Source organism: Rhinatrema bivittatum, chromosome 6 (genome assembly GCF_901001135.1).
Source record: "Rhinatrema bivittatum chromosome 6, aRhiBiv1.1, whole genome shotgun sequence".
In the NCBI taxonomy this organism is placed as follows: domain Eukaryota; kingdom Metazoa; phylum Chordata; class Amphibia; order Gymnophiona; family Rhinatrematidae; genus Rhinatrema; species Rhinatrema bivittatum.
The window spans coordinates 352,952,392-352,972,411 of record NC_042620.1 but is presented as its reverse complement, the minus strand read 5'-3'; the positions used below and the strand labels follow the sequence as shown (position 1 = coordinate 352,972,411).

The following is a 20,020-nucleotide window of genomic DNA, read 5'->3' as shown; positions in this document are numbered from 1 at the left end:
GGCCTTATTCAAAAGAAAGATTAATTGTTTTCTGTAGGGAATGGGGAAAAAGTCCTTTGCATCAGGCGCAGTGAGTGCTACCAACAATGTCATGGCACAGCTTCCGTTAATGAATAAAACCCAGAGCCATAAGAGGGCACAGGCTTGGGGCTGTACTCATTCCTCCTAAGGCCTCTTTCTGGTATCCTAGGGAGAACATCTTTCCCACTGTGGAACCACACTGACTTTTGAACACGCGCAGAATGAGAAATCACATTAGGCTTGCTGGTTACTATTTTCTTACTCATTGAAGGCACCAGCATTATCGATATTGCTTGAACATTTCATCTGCTTGGTTTTGGTTTCCTCTTTCCTCTCCTTTCTTTTTTTTTTGCCAACTTTTATTCTTCTGATTTGACAATTTTTTTTAGAATAAAGAAAGACCTTTTTAATTACAGCTATACCATTGTTTATGTGACTATTTTCCCTGGAGCCCACTCGGCTAATGCAGCTCACTGGTGATGGTGTGTGCTCCCTGCATGGAGCTCTTGGGGAGGAGGGGGCCAGACTAACGGGGGCCTTGGCTTTACTTTTAGTCCTCCTCCCCCTTTCACTATGAATGCAAGCAGGAGGAGCTTTCACATACTAAACTCTTCTCAGGAACTTTAATGCAAACCCAACTAAAAGGGAGCAGGCATCCTAGTAATATCAACTGGAAACTGCCTTATCAAAGAAATGGCTAATATGAAAGCAGTGGGAGTCGAAACCTGGCCACTGAAATGGCTCCTAATTAAAATAAATGAATGACCTGGAAATCAAGGAGGGTCTGTGCCATTGCCCCCACCCCCTTGTGTTCCTCTCTCTATGGTATCTGCCACTATTTCCTCCCCAGATGGCATGCCCACGTGTACAAGGGATCCTCGCTAACCTGCTGACAGGGGCATCTCCTCTGAGGATCACCCTCGTCGCCACGTCTTGGCCAACTGGAGCCACTGAAATAGCAGCAGCTGTCTTTTTCTCCTTCCCCAGATCTGAAGGCATAATATCATTGTCTAAGATTTAATTAAGGCTTTAAGACATTTGTTTTATTTTATTCCTTATCTTTATATTTTATTTTATCATTTATTTTATTTTATTGTTTTATCTGCTATTTATGTTATTATTGTATATAATTAGTTGTTTTATCAATTCATGATTATGTAAACCATTATGATAGAATACTGAACGACAGCATATAAAATCAATAAATAAATAAATGTCTGCGTTACACCTAGGTTCAACGGGCCCTGACAGATAGGGCCACCCAAACTCTGCATTACAGCCTGAGCCTGTTGGTCTTTCACTCCTTATCTGCTGTCAGATTCGGTGGTGCTCTGATTGCATCTGTGTTAAACATACAGCACACTTGTCTCCAAAGCTGGCCTCCACATGTGGTAGAAGAATATCACATTGTTCACTAGATCTTTAGGTAAATCCTTCCAAAAGAAAACATATTCTCACCCTGAATTTCTGTGAAATTTACAATTGTTTTCACAGGCATTCATAACACATGTGTGAGATATATATATATATATAGATATATATACATATATATACATGTAATCATCATATCAGTGTGTACATATATGACAGTTGTTATACATAGAAAATATTAATAAAATTATAAAATACCTTACCTTATTGTCAGCATTTCTGTTCTGCTATGTGGGGGCTGCATGTACTGTAGGCCACAGCCATTGGCCAAACTGCTAACAGCTTTGCAGCTGTACAGAAGCAACAGAGGTGTCTGGGAGAATGAAAACTGCTCAGGCCACTTCAGACCTGGGACAGCCTTGGAAAATTGCTTGAAGCCAAGGAATGGCCATCTTCATTTCCTCTGGTGCAGAATCAGACGGGAGGATACCTTTCGTATCAAGATGGACAACTGATCTTGTGACGGGGAAGGAGTCATTATCCCCAAGAGGCTCAGCTAGTTTGAACTGTCATCGGACAACCTGATGCCCTAGGATTTGTCAGTAGGCACCCATTATACCTGCGCCTAGGGTGGCAAACGTTTAGGGGCCGCAGGCTGGCTACGATTTGCTGCCTTCCAGCTCTGCTGAATCTCATTCACCAGAGAACAGCCTTCTGCCATCCTGTAACAGTGTCTTGGGGCGGCAAAGTCCTGAATCCGTCTCTGGCCCCCCTGCGGTAAACCTAAGCACAGAGACCGAACCATCTGCTGATATAAACTAGGGCATAAACACAGGAGAACACAGAACCCAAGACAGTAAAGGTAAAGAGCTGCTGGGACTGACAGGCTGGTCATTATGGCCAGGGACCCACATGCGGAAGTTCTCAGCTCAGAGAGAAAGTTTACACAAGAATTGCTTTTGACTCTGTGGTAGTTTGTTTGTAAGTCATATGTTTGTGTAAAAGGTTGTACATCACTTAGAACGTGTTTTGTAACTGGCGGTATATAAACTCTTAAATAAATAAATACAAGACAGATAATAAAAAGCATTTTGTTAGCACTTAGCAGCTGTTACATTTTTTACTGGTTTTCTGTTCTTGGGACATAAGAGCCCAATAGTATTTGTTATCAGCATCACAAAAAAAAAAAGCCTTTTTACTGGAACAATTTTGTGTAGGTGCTAAATCGGTTAAATATTTAAAACTTTATTATTTAGGAGTCTACAAATAGAGTAAAGAATTTCATTTTAATGACCTAACCTGTGTGATCTCTTGGTCTGCTCTAACCTCAGGTATCACTTTCCGTTGCAATGCTAATGCAAACTGCACACATCTCTGACAGGAACGGCAGAATAAATATTGTATCAGCAGCATTACCATGCAGAAAATATTGAACCTGAGTTCATTTGTCATTCCTAATACAAACATGCAAAGCTCTTCGAATGGCAAAGTGGGAAGGCAATTTAGTGATTAATCAGTGGGAAACTGTTTCAGTTACGTCTTCTTTACAGAGCTGGCAACTTGCAGTTATTCCATGGGAGCATCTGATGTAGCCCCTTGTTTAAAAAAGGTTTATTTATATATATGTAGATATAATATTGCTATTTTAAAGTAGTTTCCAACTGAAGCACTGCTCTCGGTATCACTATCTGCCCAAACTTTAGATATTAGGCTCCTGATCTGAGTGGAAATTGCAATGCTTACTCTGCTGAGGTTTATTGTTTTTTTTTTGGAGGTTTAAGTGACTTGGGGCCCAATGTAAAAAATACAAATTTCACTCGCAATGCAAAAGCAAATGCAGGGGCAGTTCAAGGCAATGTGCTGCCTGAGGCAAGGGACAAGATGGTGCCCCCCCTCCCCCTCCCCCAGCATGGCACAGATCACATCATCAAGAGGGGGCTCTCTTTGTAGTCCGGCCATTTTGGCAATTTCAGATGCCGTGGAAGGGAAAAAGCAGGGATCAGAGTTTGCAGAAGAGTAACAGAATGGCAGTGATAACTTTTCCAGGAAGCTGGCAACCCTGCCACACTCTCAGGAACCCTAAGATCTGCCTCCCCTGGAGAAGTGGGATGAATGGTTGGGGGGTCTTTGTGTGACACACTCTCTCCGGGCCGGTGCATGGGTTTTAAGCACCCTAAGCGAATTTTACTGCCTTGTGACCACGCCACCCCTCATCCCACACAATCAAACATTCTGCATTTATAATAAATTTTACATTAAAAAGGACATTGAAAGTCTTCAGAGGTAAAAATATCACAACCCTGCAAAAAAGCAAAAATCTCATTTGGAATGCATGTGGCACTGTAATGCATGTTGGGTGTGGGGGGTTTTGCCCTCAGAAAGTCAAGAATAAACTGAATCATAATACTTTAAACCTCTCATACTAAACGTGCACTAACTGCCAGCACTCAAACAATAAAAACCCTAACTATGAAAAGGCAATGCTGCAAATATTACACAAGGCCTTAAACACCAATACACCTCCTATTAGGAAAACGGAACAAGCCAGGCTGCGATAGAGCCCTACACAGAAACTACACGCCAGCAGAAAACCTCACCTGAATCACATGTGCTGACCCTCACCTAACAAAGAATAAAGAGACCATAAAGCATAGCTAGAAACATGCAGACCAAAACTGAACTGGAAACTGCAATAAGCCAGAGTCTCTGTATGCAGTGCAACAAGGGAAAAAGAGAAACATCACCAGTCCTCAAAACAAATCAAGGACTATAGAGCATTCAATCATAATAGTAAAAACTTACTAACAAAAGGAATAAATATTTCAAAACAGTTGAGGAACAGAAAGAGAGCCAATAATTAAAATTCATATAACATTCTATAAATTTTCCCAAATATTAATAAAATATTTCAGAATAGCAGACACATCAAATAACACCCAATAATTAAAACTAATAAAGATAAAAAAATCCCATTTTCCTTACCTAGGAACTTTTGATTTCCAATCACCCTGAGATTGTCCCATGGATTAGTGCATGGGGCAGGGAGGGGGAACTTTCTCCTCTCTCTCACACACACACACTCTCTCGCACATTCTCTTTCATACATGAGATGCTCACACATGCTCACACACACAACATATGCTCTCTCAATCATATACATGCTCACATACGCTGTGTCTCCCTTTTTTTTTTCTGGTGGCGGATAAAGTCAGCAGGCTGTAGAGCGGAGGCCTCATTTTCTCCTGCTGTGCCTGTCTTTGTTACTCCTGCCGGCCAGCACAACCTCCCTCTTATCTTCGCTGCCACGGCCAGTGAGATGGACTCTACCAGCAATCAGCATAGCCTCCTTTTCATCTTCGCCGCCGATGGGGATGGACTCTGTCAGCGGCCAGCGTGGCTTCCTTCTCATTTTCACTGCCGGCAGCCTGCACGGCCTTCCCTTCTTTGCTGCTAGCTGGCTGGACTCTGCCATTGGCCCACAGGGCATCTTCAGTTCTTCAGCATTTATTCTAGCCCACGGAACGTCATCTACTTGCGCTGCGGGGCTCGTCTCTTACCGTGCTAGATGAGTCTGGTGACAAGGTGAGGCAGCCACTGGAGGAGGAGCGTTTTGTATGACACATTTTGCCGCTCCAAAATTTTTGCGCCTGAGGCAGTCACCTCACCCTGCATCATTATAGAACCGCCCCTTAGTAAATGGTTTGGTAATGCATCAGGAGTTTTAAAAAAGTATGCTCCAACCTTTCACATAACCCAAGCGCACAGTTTAACTCAGAGGAGGATGAGGGCGGGGGGATATTTTTATGCCGCTTCCTTTTTCTTTCTGGTTTCTACTGCTGAAACTGACATTCAGTGGGGAATTGGGGAGTCTACAGCCACCCAAACCCTAGGACCTGCATGGCAGGGGCAAGGCCTGCTCCTGGCCGAGACCCGTCCAGGGAGGGAGCAAGATCTGGCCTCTGGGGCAGCAGGAAAAGCGCAGGGATGGAGGAAAAGCCCTGGAACTTGACTCCACCTCTGACTAGGAGTTAATTTCCAGGGCTAAGGAAAGGCACACTCTGCCTATGCCCCTGTCTGCATGCAGGGAGGTGGATTTCCACGGGGGCACTCGCCGAAGCGCACAGCTCTATGCACACATTGTACGCAAAACTCCTCGCCACAGGGGCAGTAACGTTTGCACACAAAAACGTGCACACAGCGGCGAGTAAAACTGTGTGCTGTGCCAAACACACCTTCCTACATTGGCCTCTTGGTTTTTTGCCTGTGCCAGGCTGTGTCCCGAGCCACAACCCCCCTCGGTGACGTCAGGGTTGTGTTTCCACTGCCCTCACCACTGGTGCCAACCTTTGCGCACCGACACTTCTCTTTCTAATCACGGCACGCCGCACAGAGTTTGGCAGAAGCAACCATTCTAGTGTCTGCTCGTGCCAGCGAAAGGAACAATTTAACAGGACGTGGTCAAAGAGACAGCGGTGTGTCAAAATCCGTAGGCCTAGATCCTATGCATGAATGCACCACAGCAATGAGGCATCACCTTTACCCTAAAACCCTTGTGACAGCAAAAAGCAAGAATACTGATTGACAGGAAGCGAATCCAAAAGGGCTTTTCCCACACCGATATTAGATAAACAGGAATACAAAATGTAACAATGAATTCCAGGCACGTCAACAACAAGAGGCCTACATTAGCAGTCTGTTCTCTTTTTTCTAGGAGCCAGGGGAGGGGGTGCACCCATCCAGGACTTCTTTTGATGGATCCTTGCCCAAAGCAAAGGTCAAGGTTTGGTGCCACAGAAGTCTGAGTACTAGGGAGAAACACTATACGGATGTTGACCTTTTTTAATTCTTTTTTCCAATCTGCTCAGCAAAACCAGTTTCCCAGCCTATAAAACCATATTGTTGTGAATAAAACATTGCATTTTAACGTTTGCTGTACATTTATTATAACTGGTTTTGTGTTACAATTTATTTAAAGCAACAGTGCCAGGTACTTACTTCCAGTGACAACTTGCCCGCATCTCTCTCCCCTGTCAGCTGGAAAGGCCGTTCCCTAGTTTTTACTTTGTGGGTGAGAAGAAATGTTACCCATGTGTGACAGAACCCGGGACAGTGTGCTCGGCTGGTGCCCTTCCCTTTTATAACCCATACAATGTCACCTTATGTCCTCGGTCTGCCGGCTCCTTTATTACGCGATACTGCAAAATCAAAACGGTGCACCTGATTAGGATACAAGAAACAGAAACAAACACAGCACCGCAGAGCTCCCCTGATTTCAGGCTTTACCCTGGCACCTGAGAGCCCTTCTGTGAACAGGCTGCATGGTTAACACGTGGGAGTCTTTGCAAGGCACCTCGCACTGTCCATAAAATGACACAAACCCTATTACCTCGTGCTGTTGCTGAATTAACCGATGGTAAGAGTACATTTGCTGAGTGGCCCTTGGAAGGCAAATACATAACATCTGCATAATGGAGCATAATGTCTAACATTCATGTGTACACGTGTACGCCATTTAGAAATATCCAGTTCCTAAATCTTTCTCCCTTCTTTGTAGAATCCTTGGCTCTCTCATGACATGAGGGCCCTGTGGGCATCCTGGTCCTCTGATGCTGGTGCCAGCAACGAGGAGAAGCTGAGGGGCTGGAGGCTTACTGGGCCACAGGCCCAAGTCCAGACTGTGTAAAGCCTGACGAGCATTTCATGTGGTGAAGACTCTTCCCACCAGCACAGAACACAAGACAATCCTTATAAAGTCAGGCCTTAAGAAGTTTGCGGTGATCAGACAGAGAGAAAACTAAAGCCCAAGGCAAACATCTTTCTGTCTGTATGCATCCCCCTGCCTAGAGAGACCTGCCGTGGTCTTTTCTAAGGAGCAGTGTAGGGAGAGTTGTTTGTTTACATGTTGCCTGCACGGCGCCCCAATAATGGAGGAGAATAACCAATAATAACCAAAAGAGACCTGGGCAAATTTTCATCCAAACATTATAACAAATAAACTAAGAGCCAAGAACACCACTTTTAGACCAGATCTCTAAAAATCTGTATTATGAAAACCTTTTTTTTTTTAAACCTAGCATATGGCAAGCAAAACTTTAAGGGGCATTTTCGATCTCCAGGGCAAAACATTTGCAACCGTTCCAGCAGAGACATCACTGGCATCAATTTTCCATGTATTAAAAAGAACTGGGAGTGTGGGGCACAATTTTCCTATCTAGCCAACTAGTAATGCAGGACAGAAACTGTGCAGACGGCTCATTTACTCGGCACTTTTAATTTAATTTTACAAGTGAGAGTTTTATCTGATAGACTATTGCGCTCCGGGCCGGAAAACCTATCAGAGCTGCACTTCTGTTCTGAAGGAGGGGAGCAGGAGGGAGGCTCGCGCTCTGCTTTTCAACATGAGGCCTGTGATTTGGCAGCAGAGCGCACTGCTGACGTCTGTTACGAGAACACACTGAGGAAAATAGCGTTTAACGTGAGGTGTTTCAGCACACTAGAAAGCGCTTCAGTTCTGCTTTTGGCAACTAGAAATCCTCACTTTCTTAATCGATAATAGCACTTTTAGAGACCATCATTCCTAATCTCTCAGGAAAGCAACTGCGAGCTGTTGGCAAACAAGGCAGAAACACTAGAGCACACACTGGAGCTTTCTGGTCCGGGTTAGGAAGGTTGCGTGACTCATGATATCCTACACCATAACTGTGCTCCTGACTGACACCACTGGGGACGTTTCCCACCACATGACAGCTCCCTTGGTAGCTCCACAAATACATCGATTGGGGATCTTGATTTGCACTCCCAGAAGGGGAGAACGTAAAGGCTCCTATGAGCATTATTATTATTATCAACACTACGTCAACTGTTGGAACGCTGCACGGGCCGGGAGGGGGAGTGGCATCTTCACTTGGGCCTGAAACTCTATTGGCTGTTTTCTTAGCAAAACGGCTGGTCAGGCTTAACAGTTTTCACATGGGCAGAGGATACGATTGCAACCGATGGAGTAAAATCCCCAAAAGGTTCCCAAAGCAGCGCTGGGGGTCTCCCTTATACCCCAATGTTCAACGTGAGGAAGATCCTTCCGAGGAAGCGATCATTGCTATGGTCATTCACGATGCCTTTGCCGTGGAGTTTGCACTGAATGCCCACGGGACGGTTCTTCTTCACATCTGTGAACTGCACGGCCACCAGAGGCGACGTGTAATTTGGCTGAAAATGTACAAACAAAGCAAAAATGTCAACCGTAAACGTAAAAGAGGAATTCATCATTCAAGCTTGGCTAGCCGGCATACAGCAAGAAGGGTCCCCTGGCATGCACAATTTGGAGGGATGCTGAAACATACCCATGGGAGTAAACCACTGAAGAGAAGATCCAAAAATCCTCCAAGCCAGCCCCAATATCCTTTACAGCAAATTAAAAAAAATAAAAAGCCTGATATAGCAGGCCAAATCAAGCCATAAGACAAACCGTTATGCTGTACATCGTAGACTTTGAATTCTGTAATCATATTATCTTAATCCTGAAGGTAAAACCAGAGGTTAGGAAGGGAATGTGGTCCTTCTCTGCCACTATAGTTTATGTTTTTATATTTACGCTGGAGAATGTGAGCTGAACAAAGATTGTACTCACCTTATTTTAATTCTTTTTTTTTTTTTTTGTAATTATCTGTTTATTGAGTGATAACAAAAGAGCAAACATAGAATAACTAATACGTTCACAGTATATGTTCATGAACTGAATTTGAAAACCTTATTTTAATTCTGCAGTTAAAGCAGAAACAAAAAACAAATCTTTGAAATGTAAAATTTTCCATTTCCTGGCTCCAGGCCCGGATTCATGCAACTGCTTACAGCACCAGCTTTTGAAGGCGCCAAATATCCAGGCTAAAGCAGATCCTTCTGCTTGCTTTAGGTCTGACGCAGCGCGAAAGGGGCAGCACCATGGCACTCTGCCTAAGGGCGCCGAAATCTTAGCCCTGGCCCTGTGTGGCCCTTCTGCTGTCTCTTGGGGGGGTTATTGCAAAGTCTACTGAAGGGCCCGGTTTATTACTCTTTTCTTTTTTGGTTCCACAGTCACAAAATGAGGAAACAGCTTTAGTGACTTGGCCCTAAATGTCTCCTACTGAGAAACTAGGCCTTACAAGATCATCGTGTCTGTGTGGCTCTCTGTCCCACCCTCCCACAGGCAGATTTCTGTACCAAAGAGGGAAATGTTGGCACATCTCCTTGTCTTCTCCCAACGCGCTATATTTGTTACATTTTCACGTGCAAGTGCCCCTTCCTTATAAAGATTTTTATATTTTCTTTCAGTAGGGGGTGATTTATGAAGCTGTTTTCCCTTTAGACACAGTGAATGTGAGAAAAGCCTTGAGTTAGTAACGCAAGTTCTGTCAGTTCTTCAGCTCTTGGCAAATCAGCTGACTCAGTGAAAATGCCTTGGTAGAACTCGGCTTGTTGATCTGTTTTGTTTTTCCTCATATGAACTGTGATTTTATTTAAAATAAAAGCTGTAGGGAGATCCAAGATGGCGCAGAAGTGAAAGGACGTGGCGTTGGAGCTCCTGAATCGAACTCAGAGAAAAATTTCCTTACCGCTTGGTGAGAGAGGTAACGGTGGTGGGGCCGCTTGGCAATAGTGATCATACTATGATCAAATTTGAATTAACGACTGGAAGGGGGACAGTAAGCAAATCCACAGCTCTCGTGCTAAACTTTCAAAGGGAAACTTTGATAAATGAGAAAATAGTTAGAAAAAAACTGAAAGGAGCAGCTACAAAAGTAAAAAGTGTGCAAGAGGCGTGGTCATTGTTAAAAAATACCATCCTAGAAGCACAATCCAGATCTATTCCACACATTAAGAAAGGTGGAAAGCAGGCAAAACGATTACCAGCATGGTTAAAAGGGGAGGTAAAAGAAGCTATTTTAGCCAAAAGATCTTCATTCAAAAATTGGAAGAAGGATCCAACAGAGGAAAATAGGAAAATGCATAAATGTTGGCAAGTTAAATGTAAGACATTGATAAGACAAGCTAAGAGAGAATTTGAAAAGAAGTTGGCCATAGAGGCAAAAACTCACAGTAAAAACTTTTTTAAATATATCCGAAGCAAAAAGCCTGTGAGGGAGTCAGTTGGACTGTTAGATGATCAAGGGGTTAAAGGGACACTTAGAGAAGATAAGGTCATCACGGAAAGATTAAATGATTTCTTTTCTTCGGTGTTTACCGAAGAGGATGTTGGGGAGGTATGCGTACTGGAGAAGGTTTTCACGGGTAATGATTCAGATGGACTGAACCAAATCACGGTGAACCTAGAAGATGTGGTAGACCTGATTGATAAACTGAAGAGTAGTAAATCACCTGGACCGGATGGTATGCACCCCAGAGTTCTGAAGGAACTAAACAATGAAATTTCAGACTTATTAGTAAAAATTTGTAACCTATCATTAAATCATCCATTGTACCTGAAGACTGGAGGATAGCTAATGTAACCCCCATATTTAAAAAGGGCTCCAGAGGAGATCCGGGAAATTACAGACTGGTTAGCCTGACTTCAATGCCAGGAAAAATAGTGGAAAGTGTTCTAAACATCAAAATCACAGAACATATAGAAAGACATGGTTTAATGGAACAAAGTCAGCATGGCTTTAACCAAGGCGAGTCTTGCCTCACAAATCTGCTTCACTTTTTTGAAGGAGTTAATAAACATGTGGATAAAGGTGAACCGGTAGATGTAGTGTACTTGGATTTTCAGAAGGCATTTGTCAAAGTTCCTCATGAGAGGCTTCTAGGAAAAGTAAAAAGTCATGGGATAGGTGGCGATGTCCTTTCGTGGTTTACAAACTGGCTAAAAGACAGGAAACAGAGAGTAGGATTAAATGGACAATTTTCTCAGTGGAAGGGAGTGGGCAGTGGAGTGCCTCAGGGATCTGTACTGGGACCCTTACTTTTCAATATATTTATAAATGATCTGGAAAGAAATACAACAAGTGAGGTAATCAAATTTGCAGATGATACAAAATTGTTCAGAGTAGTTAAATCACAAGCAGATTGTGATAAATTGCAGGAAGACCTTGTGAGACTGGAAAATTGGGCATCTAAATGGCAGATGAAATTTAATGTGGACAAGTGCAAGGTGAGGCATATAGGGAAAAATAACCCATGCTATAGTTACACAATGTTAGGTTCCATATTAGACAACCGTTAGGTTCCACACTAGACAACCGTACAACTTCATGAACAATTTTATTTATTTATTTATTTATTTATTTTTAATTTTTATATACCGAAGTTCTTGTAGGGACTACAAATCACTCCGGTTTACATAAAACGAAGAACTGCTCAACAGAGAGCGGAGCTTTACATGGAACCGTATAACATATGGAACAGTATAACTGGTTGACAATTTAACATAGTGCTAAATAAAGTAATAATATTTTAACTGGTAATAAATAAATAATGGCTCTATGTACTACCTTTAAGGACTTAATTAACTACTTCTGATTCATCTATACTCTTTATTTATTGCCTCAGTAGGCCTTTTTTTTCCAGCGGTCTACGCTTCCAAGTTTACTATCCTTGTTGAATGTAACTTTGCTCTTCCTGTTCAAATGATTTTTTGTTACAATTCCCCAATTCGATGTAAACCGATCTGATATGGTCATCAACCATGAAGGTCGGTATAGAAAAGTGTTAAATACATATTAGGTGCTACTACCCAAGAAAGAGATCTAGGCGTCATAGTGGATAACACATTGAAATCATCGGTTCAGTGTGCTGTGGCAGTCAAAAAAGCAAACAGAATGTTGGGAATTATTAGAAAGGGAATGGTGAATAAACGGAAAATGTCATAATGCCTCTGTATCGCTCCATGGTGAGACCGCAGCTTGAATATTGTGTACAATTCTGGTCGCCGCATCTCAAAAAAGATATAATTGCGATGGAGAAGGTACAGAGAAGAGCTACCAAAATGATAAAGGAAATGGAACAGCTCCCTTATGAGGAAAGACTAAAGAGGTTAGGACTTTTCAGCTTGGAGAAGAGATGGCTGAGGAGGGATATGATAGAGGTGTTTAAAATCATGAGAAGTCTAGAACGGGTAGATGTGAATCGTTTTTTTACTCTTTCGGATAATAAAAAGACTAGGGGGCTCTCCATGAAGTTAGCATGTGGTACATTTAAAACTAATCGGAGAAAGTTCTTTTTCACTCAACGCACAATTAAACTCTGGAATTTGTTTCCAGAGGATGTGGTTAGCGCAGTTAGTATAGCTGTGTTTAAAAAAGGATTGGATAAGTTCTTGGACGAGAAGTCCATTACCCGCTATTAATTAAGTTAACTTAGAAAATAGCCACTGCTATTACTAGCAACAGAGACATGGAATAGACTTGGTTTTTGGGTACTTGCCAGGTTATGGCCTGGATTGGCCATTGTTGGAAACAGGATGCTGGGCTTGATGGACCCTTGGTCTGACCCAGTATGGCATGTTCTTATGTTCAACAACATGCCTCATTCAAAAAGAAAAGGCAGGATAAGGGAGATTACCTCAGGCACCACCACCCCTGCCTTGATGCAGACGACGATAGCGAGGTTCTATTCACTGGCAGGAAAACCTCCAGAGAGTCCCATGCTTGTGACGACTGTTGAGCAGACGGCATCATTAACGGGTGAAACAACTTTAAGCCCTGGAGCACCGTTGACACCCTCCCCCCTAGCAAAGGCAGCAGAAGCAGCAAGCCCAGACCTTACCCTAAAACGGATACCTCTGTTCGGTGTGAGCATTGCTGGGGACAACGTAGGCCTTGCGATAGAAGGGAAATCGAGAACATCTACCCCAGTGGGGGGAGAGGTACCCCTCGTAGGTGATCAAGCCGAAGGAGGGGAAGGAATTGACCCTGGGAAGGTGTCGGAGATGTCCAGAACCCTGAAGAGCTAAATATTGTGGTAAACCCGATATCCTATCCAGTACTGAAACCTTTGGAAAAACCCAATAACATTACACTAGAATCTTTATGGTTTGCTATTTTGACATTGCAAAACTCATTAATGTCTATCACAGACATTTTGAAAGGTACACAAAACTCTTTTGAAAATTTAAAAACAACTGTGAGTGGTCAGAAAGAAAAAATAGTACAGATAGAAGAAAAAATGGAAATTTTAATTTTTGTTCAGAATGAGACAATAAAAGGTGAAACGGTATTAAACAGAAGGATTGAAATTTTGGAAAACGAATTTAGAAGCAACAATATCAGGGTATTGAACTTCCCAAAATGCAGATTAATTTCTGCAAAAGAACAGTTTAAATGTTACTTAAAGGAAGTCTTATTGATACCGCCTGAAGAACACCCAAAGATAAGTAAAGCCTATTTTGTATCAGGTCTGAAAGAGGGAAATGGAACACAGAAAGGAACATTGAAAACATCTTGAATATTACAGAATTTCTAGAAACTCCTCAAGAAGAACAAGTTGAGGGGAGAGGCACGCTGTTGGTTAAACTTTTGTTACCTATGGACAGAGATGTTATTATAAAAAAATTTCTACAAAAGCGTTCCACTCCCTATGTAAATCATAAAATTTGGATCTATCCGGATGTTTCAAAAGACACCCAAAGAAACAGGAAGAGCTTTCTTAATGTGATACCGTTAGCTAGACAACATGGAGATTCTTATGTAAATGTGTATTGAGATCTGGAGGAAATAGATATATATTTTATGCTCCTGAACAATTGGAAAAATTTGTTCAATCACATCAATGGACCCTAGACACAGGACAAGGTCAAACAATGCCTGGTTAGCTTAGAAACAGCTAAAATAATTAAACTGCCTTACTTTCTTGCAGGCCGATACAGTAAGGAGCGGTAGGAGGAGGTGCGTTAGTGCCGGGTGCACCCGCGTTTGCCGCACGCACAGTCCGCATCATCTACTGCTCGATACTGTATTAAAATTGCATGCAAATACTAGCCGCGTCCAACGCACGTCCAACGCGCATCCATGAAGCACAATCCATTTTACTGTATAGGCGCTTATACAGCGCCTGTACAGTATCCTGGGTGCGCTGGTACCTGTCATTTCAAATGACATTTGAAATGATAGGTACCAGGAAGTGGATACAGGAGAAGGGCTGACTGACCCCCTAACTCCTTCCCTTCCAGGACTCCTTCCTCTCAACAGGCCAGGCCATCCTCCCCCTGAGCCCCAGCCACCCCCTGACTCCCCCCCTAACTCCCCCCAAACTTTCTGCAAGCCCCCGCTCACCTGCCCTGGCCGCGTCCATCTCCCACGCTGACAGCTCCGGAGCAGCCCCAGTCCTCTCTCCCCTCCTCCCGGGGCAGCCGGCGGCGGCAAGAGCGGCTTCGGCAGCCCGGGGTGGATCGGGCGCTCCCCATGGCTCCCTATTCTCTAAAAGGTAATGCGTGCACGCCGTGACCTCTGACGTCACACGCCGTGACCTGAGCGCCCAGCTGGACATCCAAGATGGACACGGCCAGGGCTGGCTGGGGCTGCTCCGTGGCCTGTGAAATTTCATCTCGGCTTGCCTGACGCTCCACACTAATGCAGAGGTAGGGGTAGGCGGTAAATTAGCAGGTTAAACGCGTGGCAAAACTGCAGGTTTAAAAAGCGATAATCGGGCCGCGCGTTACTGTATGGGAGGGAATAGCTAATCCGATCGTTTACATCTCATATACATGCCGCGGGCGGAAAGGGTTACCCGTTGATTTAAAGAGGCGGTAAGGATGGGTTAAAGGGGATAGTGAATCGCGGGTTGGACTAACGCAGCCAAATTGTGAGTAGAAAGCGGGTTAGAAGCAGGGTAACTGTGGCCACACTTTACTGTATTGGCGTGTTGGTTTTTTTGGTAACTGTCAGGTCGATACAGTAACGTGCAGTTAAAGATTGCCCGTCTGTAACGTGCTGGGAGCGCACAATACAGACGAGTAAGGCCATCCAGCCATACAGTCTCCAGTTTCACGCGTCCTTAGCGCTTCCTAAAATAAACACCTAACCCTTTCCGCACCCAGCATGTAAATGAACAAAAAAGCTGTATAATGAAGGAATTAGCTATTCCCCTCCGATACTGTAACGGGCGCTGATATTATCTCCTTAGGAACGCGCTGTTTTGCCGCGGCCTTAACCTGTTAGTTTACCGCCTCCCCCTAGTAGGAGTTAGGACTGTGTAACAAATCCATCGACACCGCTTAAGATTCTCAAACACAATAAAACAATAAGCCTGGCACCTTCCTTGATGTAGTACGTCCCGGATGCCCCCCCCCTCCCCAGCGCGCCCGCCACTACCCCTTTCATCAGCTGCATCCACCCATTATGCCCCTCACGGGCATGTCCCGCTTCACAGAGCGCTCCCACTCAAATCCGTTCATGGGTATATACCCTTTCGCCCCCCTCACAGCGCCATGCTACCACTGCGACCCGGAGGAGGTGAGGCACAGCGGCGAAGACAGACGGGAGAGGAGAAAAAGCAGAGCCGAGCAAAGCAAAAGCGTGCAGCAAGCCGGCGAAATAGACCTGTGAGCAGAGGCAATAGCAGCGGTTCGGTAAGCCTGGCACCCTCCTTGATGTAGTACGTCCCGGATGCCCCCCCCTCCCCAGCGCGCTCGCCACTACCCCTTTCATCAGCTGCATCCACTGCGACCCGGCAGTCCCGTGAGGCCTACAAAAAAAAAAATCCCCGGCTCCCGCACCCCCGCACTGGCCCGCCGACTAAACCCCCCCCCCCCCTCCCGATCGGGCATGTAGGCGGCGGCGACGAAAACCAAGCAATTTTTTTTTTTTTTCAAAAAGCGACATCACACATTGCATAAAATAATTTCTGCATCCTTAAAGCGACTTACTTTTGGGATCTGTCAAGATCCCAAAAGTAAGTCGCAAAAGTAACTTACTTTTCTGAAGCCATCAGGAACATGATCTTAGCTCCTCCGGACGAAGACGAAGATGGCCGCCTGCACGGGGAAAGCGTGCAATTGGCCGCTGAAGGACGTGACGTCACGTCTTCAGCGGCCAATTGCACGCTTTCCCCCGTGCAGGCGGCCATCTTCGTCTTGAGCTACGATCGTGATGGCTTCAGAAAAGTAAGTTACTTTTGCGACTTACTTGACAGATCCCAAAAGTAAGTCGCTTTAAGGCTGGAGAAATTATTTTATGCAATGTGTGATGTTGCTTTTTGAAAAAAAAAAAAAAAATTGCTTTGGTTTTCGCCGCCGCCTACCCGCCCGATCGGGAGGGGGGGGGGGGGGGGGTAGGGGTAGAGTCGGCGGGCCAGTGCGGGGGCGCGGGAGCCGGGGATTTTTTTTTTTTGTAGGCCTCACGGGACTGCCAGGTCGCAGTGGATGCAGCTGATGAAAGGGGTAGTGGCGGGCGCGCTGGGGAGGGGGGGGCATCCGGGACGTACTACATCAAGGAGGGTGCCAGGCTTACCGAACCGCTGCTATTGCCTCTGCTCGCAGGTCTATTTCGCCGGCTTGATGCACGCTTTCGCTTTGCTCGGCTCTGCTTTTTCTCCTCTCCCGTCTGTCTTCGCCGCTGTGCCTCACCTCCTCCCGGAGCAAGGCTGCTTTCGCGCCCTGCTCCGGGAGGAGAGACACAGCGACGAAGCAACAAAGACTTTTCGTGTTTTTTTACACTTCCTGGTACCTGTCATTCCAAATGCCATTTGAAATGACATTTGAAATGACAGGTACCGTCGCACCCTGGTTACTGTATAGGCGCTGTATTAAGCGCCTATACAGTAAAATGGGTTACGCGGCCATAACCCTTCCCTACCGCTTTAAAGCCGCGGCATGCATTTGCATGCGATTAGAGGAGAGTATCGGGGAGTTAGTGAAGAGAACTGTGCGTGCGGGGAGGAAGGGTGCACCTGACACTGCCGCACTGTTTCTACCGCGGCCTTACTGGATCGACCTGTAAGTGTAATTGATATTGCTCTATGTTAATCTTGGATCTCCACAACTAGTATAGAAGTAATATTATAGGCAGTATACCTTTTTCTTCTGTAGTTCGACAGTAAAGAAATTAGTATTGATTGATTTATTTTCAAAAAAATGTTTATATGTATTTAAGAAGTGTATACTGTCACAATTTATATTTTTGTGCCTATATTGTCAGACATTTAATTGTATGTCTGTGAAGATTGAAAAATTTGCAAAATAAAAAATGTAAAAAAATAAAACAAAAGCTGTAGGAATATCATGAGACAGGAGTAAAAGGGGCAGTGCACAGAAAAAAGCTTTCTTTACTTTGTAGGTCTGGGGAAGGTGGCATCTTTACACGTTTTCTGCTCTCCTTCCAGTCCTTCCAGTCCCAAGAAGTCAAGCACGAGCCACAAATTAACTAAAATCCAAGCACGCAAGCAAAAGCGAGGAGAAGAGCAAAGGGGCGCCAGAGGGCAGGACCGAGGGGCACCGGCAGAGCCACGCCCAAGCAGCTACCTGGCACGAACCCTGGCACGAGACACTTATTATCAGAAAAAAAAAAAAAAGACCAGAACTTTGGTTTCACATTAGAAACAGGAGGTAAAAATCACACCTCTGCATGGATTTTTCCACTCTTTCCACCATGACCCTAGGGAAGACTACCTCCGCCACATTAGGTGACATCAGTTTGAATAGGGGCACGTTCCAGGCCCATGGCTGGGCTTCACCTTGAAGGTTATCACGTCTCTGGACAGACAGATGGGGGCAACTGCTGCATCGTCGCTCTTCTACCACGTGTTGCAGAAAAACGCTTAATACTGGAGATGAGATGTTCTCCTATTTTCTCGCTCTCAGTGGGGGATTGCTCCTGAGCCTTTGTTAATGGGAAGGGAGGACATAGATGTACAATTCCGTTCTCTTTTAAGCTGTGAACAAGACCATCACAGCTACTCTACTGTCTTAGGTTTCCCTTGTTTTCTGTCTTTGCAAAAGATCATCGCCAAAATGACCGACGGCAAAGTGTTTGCTTATAAAATGACCAAACCACAAGACAATGGTTGGTATAGTTTTAATAGGACTTGGATACCTCGCTATGCATCTCGGATACGCAGTATTTGATATGCACAGCACACAATCCACTAAACCGCGAAAGTACTTACATGTGTGAGCTTGCCATAGAAAGGAAAGTACATAAGGTCAAATGTTCCATTCCCTGGATAGAAGTTTATGGCTTTCAGATCACTTTCATCACTTTTCTACAATAAAAGCAAAGACAAAAATTAAAAGTTACTGCCAATCATATCACAACCTACTTTCTTGGTATAACTGGTGGTGCTGGAACTGGGGAGAGGAGATGGAGGGTCAGGTTAATGGTGGCAGGGCCAGGCATCCTCCTCTGTCCCTCTCCCAACCCCCACATGCAGACATTTTTAGGGAAAATACACATGCACTGGGAGGCTTTAGGGTTGTCACGTCCATCCCCTGCAGTTCCTCACTCTTCCCCCTTCCTCCCCCCCACAATGGAGTGACTGTGCCCCTACCACCGATCCAGCCCATGGACCTCATCGCTCTTAAAGCACCGTGGAAGTGGTCCTGGTGGCAGCCAAAAAGCAAACAATATTGGGAATAATTTGAAAGGGAATGGTGAATAAACGGAAAATGTCATAATGCCTCTGTATCGCTCCATGGTGAGACCGCACCTTGAATACTGTGTACAATTCTGGTCACTGCATCTCAAAAAAGATATAATTGCGATGGAGAAGGTACAGAGAAGGGCTACCAAAATGATAAGGGGAATGGAACAGCTCCCCTATGAGAAAAGACTAAAGAGGTTAGGACTTTTCAGCTTGGAGAAGAGACGGCTGAGGGGGGATATGATAGAAGTCTTTAAGATCATGAGATTTCTTGAACGAGTAGATGTGAATTGGTTATTTACACTTTTGGATAATAGAAAGACTAGGGGACATTCCATGAAGTTAGCATGTGGCACATTTAAAACTAATCAGGGAAAATTCTTTTTCACTCAACGCACAATTAAACTCTGGAATTTGTTGCCAGATGATGTGGTTAGTGCAGTTAGTGTAGCTGGGTTTAAAAAAGGTTTGGATAAGTTCTTGGAGCAGAAGTCCATTAACTGCTATTAATCAAGTTGACTTAGGGAATGGCCTCTGCTATTACTGGCATCAGTAGCGTGGGATCTTCTTAGTGTTTGGGTACTTGCCAGGTATTTGTGACTTGAATTGGCCACTGCTGGAAACAGGATGCTGGGCTTGATGGACCTTTGGTCTGACCCAGCATGGCAATTTTCTTATGTTCTTATGTCCTGTCACGGTTCACAGCATCATTCTGTACAAGGGCATTGGAGGGCCTAAGAAATGCTGAGGTGACAGCTCTGGACCTGCTCGCCACAGTTCTATGAGTGAGTGAGTGTGTGTGTGTGTGTGAGAGATATGCAGCATTACCTGCACATAGGAGGAGCCTCTAAATAATACAGTGTTGGTACTGATGAAAGGCTGCAGTTTGACAACAGAAACTGTTGTTACAGAAGAGATGCAGGGCAGGCCAAGGTGATGTAAGCATCCCTCAGACCACCCCCATTCCCCACTCCCCAGGTAAGAATGGGGGACCAGAACCCCTGTTTTCTTGCTGAGACTGCCACAAAGGAAACCAGCAACAATGAAGGTCTGAATTATGAGGAACAATTTCACCAGCTCA

At 44.6% G+C, this 20,020-nt stretch overlaps 1 protein-coding gene across 5 annotated transcripts in view; it reads right to left on the bottom strand.

Moving 5' to 3' along the window:
• Positions 1 to 6,100: 6,100 nt before the first annotated feature.
• Positions 6,101 to 20,020, bottom strand: part of ATP1B4 (ATPase Na+/K+ transporting family member beta 4) — a 92,987-nt gene continuing 79,067 nt past the window's right edge. For 4 of the 5 annotated variants that reach the window (XM_029607841.1, XM_029607843.1, XM_029607842.1 and 1 more), the window contains 2 exons: positions 18,466 to 18,561; positions 6,101 to 8,598 (listed from right to left, as the gene is read on the bottom strand). In XM_029607841.1, coding sequence (XP_029463701.1) covers positions 8,437 to 8,598; positions 18,466 to 18,561 — 258 coding nt within the window. In that variant the 3' untranslated portion in view covers positions 6,101 to 8,436. The remainder of the gene's footprint in view (positions 8,599 to 18,465; positions 18,562 to 20,020) is intronic. The other variant, XR_003857592.1, reaches the window with a different exon arrangement.